At 36.6% G+C, this 13098-nt stretch overlaps 1 protein-coding gene across 1 annotated transcript in view; it reads right to left on the reverse strand.

Moving 5' to 3' along the window:
* kis (chromodomain helicase DNA binding protein kismet) overlaps positions 1-13098 on the reverse strand; it is a 945984-nt gene that overhangs the window by 734870 nt on the left and 198016 nt on the right. Inside the window, exon 9 of the mRNA XM_090408660.1 lies at positions 12320-12385. Within this exon, the coding sequence (XP_090264786.1) occupies positions 12320-12385 (66 nt within the window). The remainder of the gene's footprint in view (positions 1-12319; positions 12386-13098) is intronic.

The raw sequence follows: 13098 nt of genomic DNA on the forward strand, positions 1-13098 counted from the left end.
GTGATGCCTAAGTATCCCATAATGATTATCCCTAAAAGATCCTTTGTTGGTGATCCTTTGAATAATAGTGAAGAAAGCATGCACCCTTCTCTTATACCTGATAAATAAATACATAAAACCATCTTCTGCACCTACATGAACTGCCCAATTACATTTTTTTTTACAATTCTCTGCATGACATTACCCTAACACTAAGGCAATAACAAGCACACATCAATAGTATACCCACACATAGTGTGCATGCAATTGATGCATACTTTACAATTATATGTCAAAGCCTAACCAACACCTTCCCTAGTTATAATTTTTGTCATTTGCTGATACATCCACCATGTGATCAATGTTTCTTGAAGGACTCAGAGGAAAAGCATTTTAATGTCTTGGGCACTAAGACCTAACACATGTGCATCCTTATAGGACTTTACACACCAGACGCCAATATTTGAGATGGTTATAACAAAAATAATCGGGCATCAAATCATATTCTTCTAAGCAATGTCTTTTAATACCTCAATTAGGAGCATAATAATTTATCCTCATTTGCCTGATCCAGGTCTTGGTTCGATCCAAAGACCAATGCCAAAAGATCAGGCTTTCTTATGCATACTTCTGTTTTAATATTTAGCTCCCTTCTCAGTATCCATCTTTTCTGTTCTAGTCGGTTCTTTATGATGGTATATATTGCATCATGTTGTGGGTTCTAAAACAACTTTCAGACATTGATATTATGTCACAGCCTCTCTCTGAACCCACATCCAGTCCTTCATGAGGTATCTATATTATACCTACTGCAGTCTATACGAGTCTTGGTAGGAAAGGCATTTATCCTAGCCCTGACTATATCTATATACTCTCATCCAGGTAACATTCTTGTTCCTTCACATAACCAAATGTTGAACTGGAACTCTCTCCGAGCGACTGAAGGGCCTCCCATCAACTGCAAGACATAGAAGTCATTTCCATCTCTTCCTTTCAATACACATATACATAATATATATACATAATACAAATATACATATGTATTCCATTATCAAAAGTCCAACATAGTGTTTATGTTGGACTTTTGATAACAGCACCTTAATTCTCAGTGAACCAAAGGAATGCTAAACGCAGCTATGGTACAAAGTGATGAATGTTGGAGTTTATTTAACCTGGGATATTTAAGTGAACCATTCATCTCAATGCAGGAATTCCTAATCCAATAGATTTAACAGTGAAATGAAGATAAACAACTGGAACATCAAGTTTGTCTAAGCCAAGATCTAAATGCTTGACATATTTCTGTATCTTGTCTATTTAGGATGGCCAAAGTTGGTGAATACTACAGAATGGAATAATTTAGGCAACACAAATTGATTCAATTGATTGATTATTTAATTTTTGTACAGCAGCTGAAAACATTAATCTCAAGTATCATCACTCATCCAAAATATCGAAATGTTTAGTAGGCATTTGAAAACATTAAACATGTAATCTGGTCTTTCATTTTCCTATCATGAACTGATGGTAAAAGGTTTGTCTTCATTAATAGCAAGATCTCTGGGAGTAAAGAGACGTAATCATAAGTGAAATTTACATTCGATGAGCTTCAGAAATTAAAACAGGACCAGTGAAGCCAAAACAGGCTAATACCTAATCCTTTAAAAGAAGAAGAGAAGAATATGATATTTTCAGCAGATCCATCACCAAGAATGAAGGCACTTTCTTAATATCATGAGAAAATATCTTCTCTGTAAATACTTTATCAATATTTTGTGGAATAGTCTAAGAAAATATAGGAGCTACAGTAATAGGTTCTGTATTGAAATGGATGATTAGCATTTGATTTTTTAGGGATGAAAATAGCCCTTTGGAGTAATACGATTTATAAACAAGAGAAGAATTAATATGTTCTGAAGGATCTTAAGAGGAATACTCTTCAACTTAATTGTAAGAAGAATAATTTTTTGGAATGACTACTTTAATTTTCGATTGTTCAATCATATAAAAAAGTCAATCAGAATGCAATGGAGAATGATCAAAGCTATTAGAGCTGAATATGGGCTGTGAAGTAGAGAATACTCTTTGGAGGAATATGATTTATAAACAAGAGAAGATTTAATATGTTCTGAAGGATCTTAAGAGGAATACTCTTCAACTTAATTGTAAGAAGATTAATTTTTGATTGTTCAATCATATAAAAAAGTCAATCAGAATGCAATGGAGAATGATCAAAGCTATTAGAGCTGAATATGGGCTGTGAAGTAGAGAATACTTAATTCCTAAAGGCTACAAAATCTGAAAACTGATTTGGAAGATGGTTAATTTCTCCTTCCAACCTTGCTGATGCAGGTCTATTTTGCCTATACATATCCTCCATATGACAATATTTGCTTCTCTTTCTTTTATGAGAGGGCACATCGACACTCTCCGTAGTATTAACCCATTGAGTGCCTGCTGAAAAAGCCAGTGTTGACAAGACTTGTTTAATATAATTATTTAAAAGGGGAACAACAAAATTCTGATTAAACAAAGCTTTAGAAATAATATCCTTAAGTGATCAATGATAACAGAAGTGCAATAAAGGTTCTTGTACAGACTGAAGCAAATTTGATTCTAAAGAAGAAATTAAATTCAGAGAATGTGTATTTATATAAGGCATGAATTCCTGATTATCACTAAAGTGATAAATCTAATACACAAGCTTAGGTGTTGGACCTTATTCACAACTTGTTTTAATAGTATTACAACACCAAATGAAGTAAATACTAAAAATATATTCACTAACTGGCTTATATTTGATAATGCTCAATTTCAAATCAACCCTCTAATGTTGAAAGAAACAAGTATTACAGTTGTGTAGGAGTGGATCTTAGGATAACAGTCTTCCAAATTTTCAGCAAATTAATGCAACTACTTGTTCAGGTTAGGAGAATGCTTCATAGCCATTGCTGACTCTAAAAATAATCTTCCTGACCTTTAATGACTTCTATATACCACACTGGCCTTCTTCCATCTGGAAAAAAGGCAAATAGTTATTCAATTATTTTTCTACTGTGAAGTGAATTTTGGGGTGGTAGTTATTTATTAACTGGCTAATAATGGGTTTCCCCTTTTACATGGAACACTTAAAACAAAATACTTAAAAAAGTTACACACAAGCCCTTAGAGTGGTCACAGTTTGGATTCTTTTGCTGAAACAAAAGAATCCAAAGTGCCGCCCAGAGGGCCAAACGACAAACACATCATCAACAAAGTGTGACCACACTAAGGGCTTGTATGTAGCTGTGGTAAGTATTTTGTTTTCAAAACATCTCATGTAAAAGGGGAACGCTTTGTTCACCCTTTAGCTAGGTTAAACCCATTATAAGCCAGTTAATAAACATCTTCATAATTTAATCTGATTGTAATACCATTATGAAATACATTATGAATAAGGTCCAGCACCAATCTTATGTATTAGATTGAGGATCCTTCATGGAGATGATACTGTATATAAAGTGTGACAGTTCAATAAGTTGAATATGAAATTGGCCAGACAACTGAACAAGTTAGCCTTCCTCAAATAAATGCTACGAAAGCGATATTATTCCTGCTTTATTCAAATTCAAAGAAAAGATACACTCAGAGCACATCATATTTACTGACAGGTGAGTGAGAGCTCCTACAGGAACAAAGTGCTGCTACTCACATAGAGCATGCAAAGTTACACAGAACTAATAGCTTTGCGTTAAGAACTACTTAATGCTTAAATCCTGAATTGCAGACCTTTCTTGCATCCCATTTCCAAAGTTTTGACAAAAAAAAAAAAAAGTTAAAAGCAGACAGTTGAAGAAATTTTGAAATCGTACAACAGTGCCAACATATTATGCTCAGACCACAACTTGGACGAGATCATGTAGTCATAAATTTATGGTCATAGGTGCTTAAAGAATGGGCTATGAATGCTCTCATTAGAAGTCAGAACTTCACTAGTACACCTAACCAAGTTACTAAACTAGAAATTATGATGAATATAGAATGTGGAATCTACAATCTTCCACCTTCACTAGCCAATAATGTACAACTAGATATAGCAATCATCCTAAACAAATCTAAACCACCTAGTAATATTCCACAGAATGAAATAGCTGCATTAAAATTATAAAAATATTGTGATTACTAAAGCTGATAAGATTAGCATTACAGTCAATAAATCGAGGATTACAACAACAACAACAACAAAATAAATAAATACAAAATGCAAGATCTCCTAAGTGACAGTTCTACTTCAAATTATAGGTCGAGACCCACAATGTCTAAAAAGAAAATAGGTTGTAAATTATAGAAAAAAGAGACTTCTTGTCCCAAAGAAATAATCAACAAAATAAAACCTTCTCGTGCTATATGGGATACAAAAAATTCACAAATGGCAAATACCTGTTGGATTTCTGTTCAGGACATGGCTGGTTATCAGCAACACAATGTTCCAACATAAAAATGTTGGAACATTTGCACAAATTCACATGGAGAGAGGAGGCATGGAATAAGAGAAGTTTCATTAACTATGTTATTGTTGACAGTGATGTTTTCTCACTGATCTGCATCAGTGAGAAAAACTTTCTTACATGTTCTTTTGATACTGAAAAGAAGATGTAAGAAAGTTGTAATGCAAATAAAAGTTGAGCAGCTCTCAGATATGAACTGTAGACTAAAATACACAAACATTCAAGGGAAAAAAAGAGTTTGCAAACAGGAACCAAACCTTGAAGATTAGTGGCAAGCCTTGAAGAAAATATTGATTGACTCAGCCAGAGAGACATGTGGTGAGTTGTCTGCAAGGATACAAAAATCAGAATTACATGGTAAACACAGGAAGTTAAAGAGGTAGTGAAGGAAAAGAAGAAAGCATATCAAAAGTTCCTGGCAAATAAGTCATCTTGTACTCTTAGAGAATACAGAGACAAATGTAAGAAAGTTGTAAAACTAGCTAAACAAAATCATAAGAAGAATTTGGTAAAAACACAAAAAATAAATATCAGGAAGATTTCAAAATATTCTGGAGGTTGTTGAAAAAGCTCAGAAATGGAGGAAAGAGTACTGTAAAAGAAATCAGAGATGATAAAGGTAACATGAAAACTAGAGAAAAGGATATCCTTAATGTCTGGAGTAATTACTTCGAAAATTGCTAAATGAAATAAGCAGTGATAGCACAGTGGTAAAAAAAAAAAAAAATACTCAACAGGCATGCAGTCAGGAACACATCCATACTTTAAGCAGAAAAAGCTATCAAAATCCTGAAATGTGGAAAGGCACTGGAGTAGATGATATTTGACCAGAAATGCTCAAGTATGGAGGTATAAAAGTCTTGCAGTGGCTGCAATGCATAGTTCAGAAGGCATAGACAGAGGGAGAAATTCCAGATGATTGGAGCAGAGTTCTTATACTACCCATATAAAAAAAGGGAAATAAAACAATGCAAGAATTACAGAATAATTTCCCTACCTAGTGTTCCTGGTAAGATTTATGCAAGTATACTTGACAAATGGTTGAGAAGGATTATGAAAGGGAAACTTGGTGAGGAACATGCTAGATTCAGACCAAATACAGGCTGTCAGGATCAGATTGTCACTTTATGAATATAATTGAGATATTGTGAGAATATAACAAACATCATCATCAAATTCCTGACATGTACCCTCAAGGGGTGTACAGGATATGATAGTACTACATGAAAAATTTACACCATTACTAACTTCCTATGTACAATTTTCCTCCAAATCAGTCTATTACTTGTCAAGACTCCAATATTATCATTATCAGATCTTATATTTCTATCATCTAAGGCACATTGTATCGTATCAATCCACCTATATCTTGGTCTTTCTCTGGGTCGTTTTCCTAGCAACCTGGCAGAGAACACTTGTTTTGCTAATCTTTCCTCGCCCATTCTGTTTAAGTGACCATACCACCTGAGATTAGCTCTGCTAACACCGCATTTCTGGATGCCGACAATGTCAAGTTCTTTCCTAATATCCTCGTTTTTAATATGATATTGCCATTGATGCAATCTGTTCACACCTGTAATCTTTCTCAGGACTCTCATATCTGCAGTCTCTAGTCTTTGGTCAAGTGTTTTACTTCTGACCCAGCTCTCAGATCCATAAGTTAAAACTGGTTTGAACACTGTCTTGTATACAGCTAATTTAGTGTTCCGACTAATTTCTCTCTTATTCCATATGAATTTATTCAATTGACTTCCTACCATACCAGCTTTGTTGATTCTGTTGTCTATTTCCATATTTAATTTACCATCTTCACTAAAAATCGTGCCTAAGTAGCTGAAATGTTTTACTTGTTCTACAGGTTCCCCGTTCACAACACTTTTTGACATTTTCAACAATTCTACCTATTTTCATTGTCTTTGTCTTTTTAATGCTGACCTTCATACCATATATATTACAACAGTTATTCAATTTAGTCAGGGAATCTTGCAAACTTGTAGTGGATTTATTTAGAAGTATAACATCGTCCGCATAAAGCAAAGAGCTAACATTAACATCTCCAATTCTGATATCATGTTTAATACCATTTTCTTCATAATGTGATCCATATAGATAATGAATAACAGAGGGAATAATGTACATCCTTGTTTCACACCAGATTTAACATTAAATCATCTTCCTGTACTTCCTTCAATTCTAACTGCTGACTTACAACTCAAATAAAGACTAAGTATTGCTTGATATAATGCCCCAATGACACCGTATAACTGTAGCGTATTGAATAGCTTCTCTCTTGGCACCTTGTCATATGCCTTTTCCAGATCGACAAAACTTAAATACAGATCTTTGTTATATTCCCATGCTTTCTCGACTATTTGTCGTAAAGTGAAGATCTGATCCTGACAGCCTCTATTTGGCCTGAATCCAGCTTGTTCTTCACCAAGCTTTTCTTCCACAATTCTCCTCAACCGTTTCTCAAGTATACTTGCATAGATCTTGCCAGGAACACTCAGTAGGGAAATACCTCTATAATGCTCACATTCAGTTTTATTTCCCTTTTTATATATGGGCACTATTAGAGCTCTACTCCAATCATCGGGAATTCGTCCCTCTGTCCAGGCTTTCTGAACTATGCAGTGCAGCCACTGTAAGACTTTTATACCACCATACTTCAGCATTTCTGGTCAAATATCATCTACTCCTGCTGCCTTTCCACATTTCAACTCTTTGATGGCTTTATCCACTTCAAGTATGGATATGCATTCCTGAGGCATATGACCTGCAAAAGGCATATGACGAGGTGCTAAGAGAAAAGCTATTCAAAATGCTACAGTTATGTGGTGTCAATGGTGGCATTATATCAAGCAATACTTAGTCTTTGAGTTGTAAGTTAGCAGTTAGAATTGAAAGAAGTACAGGAAAATGGTTTGATGTTAAATCTGTCAGACAAGGAGGTACATTATCCCATTTTTCATTATCTATATGGACCACATCATGAAGGCAAGTGGTATTATTTCGTTCAGAATGAGTTTAAGTTTGTGGACAATAGCTTTTGATATTATTTTACAGTCAGTGTTTATGATGGAGATGGGTTGCCAGTTTCCAAATTTCGTCACGTTTCTTTTCTATGGAATAAGTTTAATAACAGATGTTGTCACATTGATTGGGAAGCTATTGGTATTGACTTCGATATATACTTTGTAGAGGATATGTCAAAGCTTTTCCAAGAAGAACTGGTAATATTCAGTTCACCTATGCCAGAAGATTTATCTTTTGGTAAGGAGGTGCAGTCAGTTTTCAAATTGTGTAGCGTGATGGGAGGTCTGTCTTATGCCTCATTGCTGGCAAGAGTCTTTTCACATCGGAGAGAATTATATCAGTGGCATCTAGAGTTAACTTGACATAAATTTTTGTAGTACTGCTAAGTATATAAAAGGATTTTCTATGATGTTTCCATTATCTCAAAATAAAAACTCAAATCTCACCTTACCCCAGCACTATCCATCTCAACCTTTCAAACTATATGCTATGTAACTCCTTTCAACCCAAGGGTGGCATCTGCACATATATCCACTCTGACACACCCTGCCAGAGAGCACCTAACCTAGAATCACCCAACTTTGCCTTTCTTCGGTTGAAAATATGTCTTTCCCACTGAGTCAAATTCATCTGTTGTCTCTATCCTATCTATCCCAATGGCTTTAACAGGCCTTTAAGGCCCACAACCTTCCAAGCACGCTTGGATTTCGTAACCGAAATACGAGGATAGAATGGTCACTCCTATGCCTCAAGGTATTCTTGGCTGTATCCCTGTGTGTTCACGGGGCCGGTTTGCCTGCTTGCAGGATGAAAAACACCAGATAAACTGGCGGAAAAAACCCTACTGCCCACGCCCAAGACCGGCTAACTTGGCTATGGCTGAGGAAGATCCTTCAGCTCCTCACGTCTCCGACGGGAATCGAACCTAGGACACTCCTTCCCCAGGCATATGGTTGCGAAGCGCAAAGCCACTAGGCTAACCGTGCGGACATCTGTTGTCTCTACTTCTCCTAATACCACCAACCACTCCGTGGTCTTTAATTTCCTCACCATAAAAGTTGATTTTCTCCAGTCCCACTCTCCTAACTGTGAAATCATCCTCCTAGGTGATCTTAATGTCCATAACACCAACTGGCTTTCCTCTTCCAGTTGTATAGATCCTGCAAGCAGAGATGCTGAAACATTTGCAATCACTAACGGCCTTACACAGATTGTTCACAAGCCGACCAGATAACCCGAACCACTCCCCAAATACCCTAGATTTCTTCTTTACCAATGATGCTTCCAAATATACAGCCCCCTGGGTAATTCTAACCACAACCTAGCGCTCATCACCTCCCACTTGAAACAACGCTTACACAGTCACACCCACATAATAGTTTGGCATTATAACAGTGCCAAATGGGACAGCCTCCGAGACTACTATGCTACATTTCCATGGATGGAATATTGTTTCCAGTCTTCCAATCGAAATGTATGCACCGAAGGTATCACCAAAGTAATCCTCACTGGCATGAAACATACCTTCCCCAACTCTGAACTGCCGTCCGCTATCTAAACCCTGGTTCTCCAAAAGATGTGTCAAGGCTGATCAGGCTCAAATCAAGAAATCCATCCTCCTTTAGTGCCTATAGTGAAGCCTGAAACAGATGCAAGAAAATTATCAATGCTTCAAAAACAGAATTTGAACGGACAAAAAAGCAGGAAATTTGTAGCCTGTCCAAGCGGCAGCCAAGCCTTTTGGTCTCTTGCCAAAACAATTAGTTGCAACTTTTGCCCTACACTATTCCCACCCCTATCATACCCAGATGGCTCAATTGCAACATCACCCACAGAAAAAGCTAATCTCCTGGCTTCACATTGGCTTTTGGCCCTGATGGCATTCCTCCAATTGTCCTGAAGGTCTGCGCAGCAGAATTGACTTCTATCCTATGCTGTCTGTATATACTCTCTTACTCCACTGGTATATATTGAATATATTCAACCCATTCCTAAAAAGGGTGACAAATTGCTGTCATCTAACTACCACCCTATCTCACTCACCGCAGTCCTATCTAAAGTGATGGAGAAAACCATCAATTCTTAACTCCTACTCTGTCTTGAAGGTACCCAGCTATTAAGTGACCACCAGTACGGATTCTGTCGATGCCAATCAACTGGTGACCTGCTCTCATATATCACCCATCTCTGGACAAATGCCATGGAAAAATATAGCAAATCCCAAGTAGCTGCACTTGATATCTCTAAAGCCTTTGATCGGATCTGGCACACAGGCTTACAAAGCAAATTTCCATCATTTGGACTGTCTCAGGACTTCTGCAGATGGATTGCCAACTTTCTGTCTGAATGCACACTATGTGTGATGGTAGACGGCTCCCTATCCTCTCACCATCCAATTAATGCTGGGGTTCCACAAGGTTCGGTTCTCTTTTCTTCCTTCTGTATATCAATGTCCTACTTCAGTTGACCTCCAACCCAATGCACAGTTTTGCAGATGACAGCACACTGCACTCCTCCCTTTCATTTGAAAAACCTTACCCTACACAACTCACTTCAACCCAGAGAACATCAACCACTGCTGCCCTTAATTCTGACCTCCAAGCCATCCTCCAATGGGACTGAGAAAACCTCGTCAACTTCAATGCTAATAGAACCCAGTTCTGTCTATTTCCCACAAAAAAAAAGAGCCATTTTCCCCCAATATTATTTTTGATAATACTCAAATTCCTAGATAAGATGAGTTTTCTCTTCTCAGAATTACCTTGACATTAGGTCTCTCCTGGCATAAACATATCACAACCATTGACTCAATAGAAGAGAGCAATTAGACTGATAAATGATCCATCTCTTACCAACTCACCCCCCCATTCCAATTTCACAGAGATGTTTAGTCTCTGCAATTTGTATATTCTATAAATATTTCCATAGAAAATGTTCACCTGAAACAGCATCAATAATTTCTCCACTTTGCACTAAGCCCACTATCCTTTCACAGTGAACCTTGAAACCCACAGAACAAGTTTCTTTCCCCCCTCCCTCATCCCCGCTGTACTGTGGAACAGTCTTCCCCTAATGTATTTCCCCAGGAATACAATATACAGGCTTTTAAATCGAATGTCAACAAGTTTCTCCCTTCCTAACTCACTACCCATATACGGTACTAAAGTACTATAGGTCGACCAGCCAACCTCTCGTATATGGACCCAACATAAAAATCTGTTGTTATAGCAGATATAGTGGTGCACTCTTGTTGGCATTTTTCCGGTGAGAAGAAATACTTTGTGGGTGCATCTGTGAAGTTAATGTGTTTGCATCATGCTCTTATTTGTGCTCCTCTTGCAGAGTGCTCTAGGTGTGAGCATATGGTGCCTTCTAGGGATTGGTATTACACATATTCCAGATGATGTAATTGCTGTTGTCACAGATTTTTAAGGACTGACTGTTTATTCAAATTCCTCTGGTGACTATACTTTCGGGTAAATACCCTGACTTTGGCCTTAAAGAGTGACCACCAATCAGAAATTGATTGAAAGCACTAGGCATGTCTCTGATGAGGGTTTCGATATAGCTTTGGAGGGTTCTGAGATATTCTGTATCCTGTAGTAGGCTGTTATTAAATATTCAATATGCTCCTCCTTTGTGTCCAGTGTGCCTCAGAATGCAAATGCCCAGAAGGATGGAATCATGGTCTGACGCATGAGATGGATGGTATGCGACTCTCCTTACATAGGGCATAGATACCACACATCTATGCACACGATGTAGTATCTACTGAGCCATGCCTGGTATAGGACACTGGTAGGACCACCTTTGGCCCTCCAGGAGAACACTTTTTCATGTGAGTGCAGGTGTCTGAAGGTATAGATAGATAGATAATGTCATCTTATATGGCTAGGGTTATAGAAAAGAACTTATTCTTTGTCTGGAATTCTAATTCTTGAACAATTGAATTTTTATTCAGTTATATTTATCATCAGATCAACCTCCATTGAGTGAGCAGACTCATTCATTATTGGAGGTTCACTCAACCAACAACATATTTTTCATATTAATCCTCACAATTCTTAACACTCCTAGCTTCAGTTTTTATCTATTTCTACTGCATTTTAAATGATGAACAGAGCATGGTGCTGGTATCGAGAGAGAGAGAAAGACAGCCAGTCAACTGATCAAAGCCCCTTAGTTCCTCCTGAGTAGAAGCTACTACAATCACAAGCTCACTGTATTCTGAGTAGCAGAATTCCAATAGCCAGTCATCATAAACATCAGATAGGCAAACCAATTCTTTAAGCCATAAATACCCACTCCTATAATTTTTGACAAGAATAGCCAACACTTTCCTTTGTGTTTCCTACGGCTTTTGATGATCAAGGTTTTCATTACATTTTTTTCTGTATGAATAATTGCATGAAGAATAAACAAACACACAGTTTACTATAGTGCAACTTTGCCATCATTAACTTTTTGATGAAATCTTTAATATAAAGTGCACAACACTTAAAATATCCTAAGTGCTTATGTTTCAATATTAGCTAACAAAATTTTAGAATTTCTTTTTACTTTGTTTTTGTGCTCATTGACATTAATATGACAGAATCAATAAATAAATTCCTTAATAACATTATACAAAAAATGTTAACACAACAGTCACTCAATGAAGTATAAAAGAAATATTTGTCAAACCATCCATCTTCGGACTACTTCAAGTGGATCTTAACATGAAAAAATATTATGGTTATAAAAATAAATTCTATCACTGTGAATAATGATAAAAAAAATTTTGAAATTGATCCTAAATTTTGAAAATAATACAATACCTGTCTTTTAACTATTCTTGATGACATAAATTTTTCCACAACCATATAGTCCTCTGTATTTGCATCCTGTAAGAAAACAAAAAAAAAAATGCATTTTAACAGAGTATGTATAAATCAGAACTAAACTATCTTGTGATTTAATGATTTATTCATAATTTGGACATTTTCATTATTATCCTGCTGCCCACTTTAGGAAGAACACAGCAATACTTCAACATAACAATACATACATAAGCATTATGCATAAAACAATGCCTGATCAAATGGCAGTCGAGTCTATAGTGCATCACTATGGGAGCAGATTTGTCCTTCCATGCTACCACTTCTCTTTCGCTCACCTTCGGACTATACTATGGTAAGATCACCTAAAGATAAGACTGATTGCATGGCTTCAGTAATCTCCTCCAAACTTTCTGCAGACAACCAAAAAACTTTACCTCTCACTAAATCACCAACTTATTGCATACCTCCCAATCTTTCAATGAGAAAAAAAAAATCATCAGGATAAGGAGACTTATCCTGATGATTTTTTTTTTTTTACATAGTCCAGAAACCCTGCTCTAGAGACCAAACATGGAACTTTTTCAAGCCACTTCAGGTCTCCAATAAGTGGGACGGTGATATCACATTGGGTGATGGAAATTCATCTCCCACCTTGATACTAGATAAAGTCTGGCATAAAGGCTTTCTTACTAAGCTACCACCTTAAATTTTCACTTCTGCCCTTTGTGATTATGCCATAAATTTCTTCTCATAAGATTTCTCTGGAAGTGACTGTG

Source organism: Typopeltis vanoorti, chromosome 18 (assembly GCF_054136105.1).
Source record: "Typopeltis vanoorti isolate ZY-2024b chromosome 18, IOZ_Tvanoo_1.0, whole genome shotgun sequence".
In the NCBI taxonomy this organism is placed as follows: Eukaryota; Metazoa; Arthropoda; class Arachnida; order Uropygi; family Thelyphonidae; genus Typopeltis; species Typopeltis vanoorti.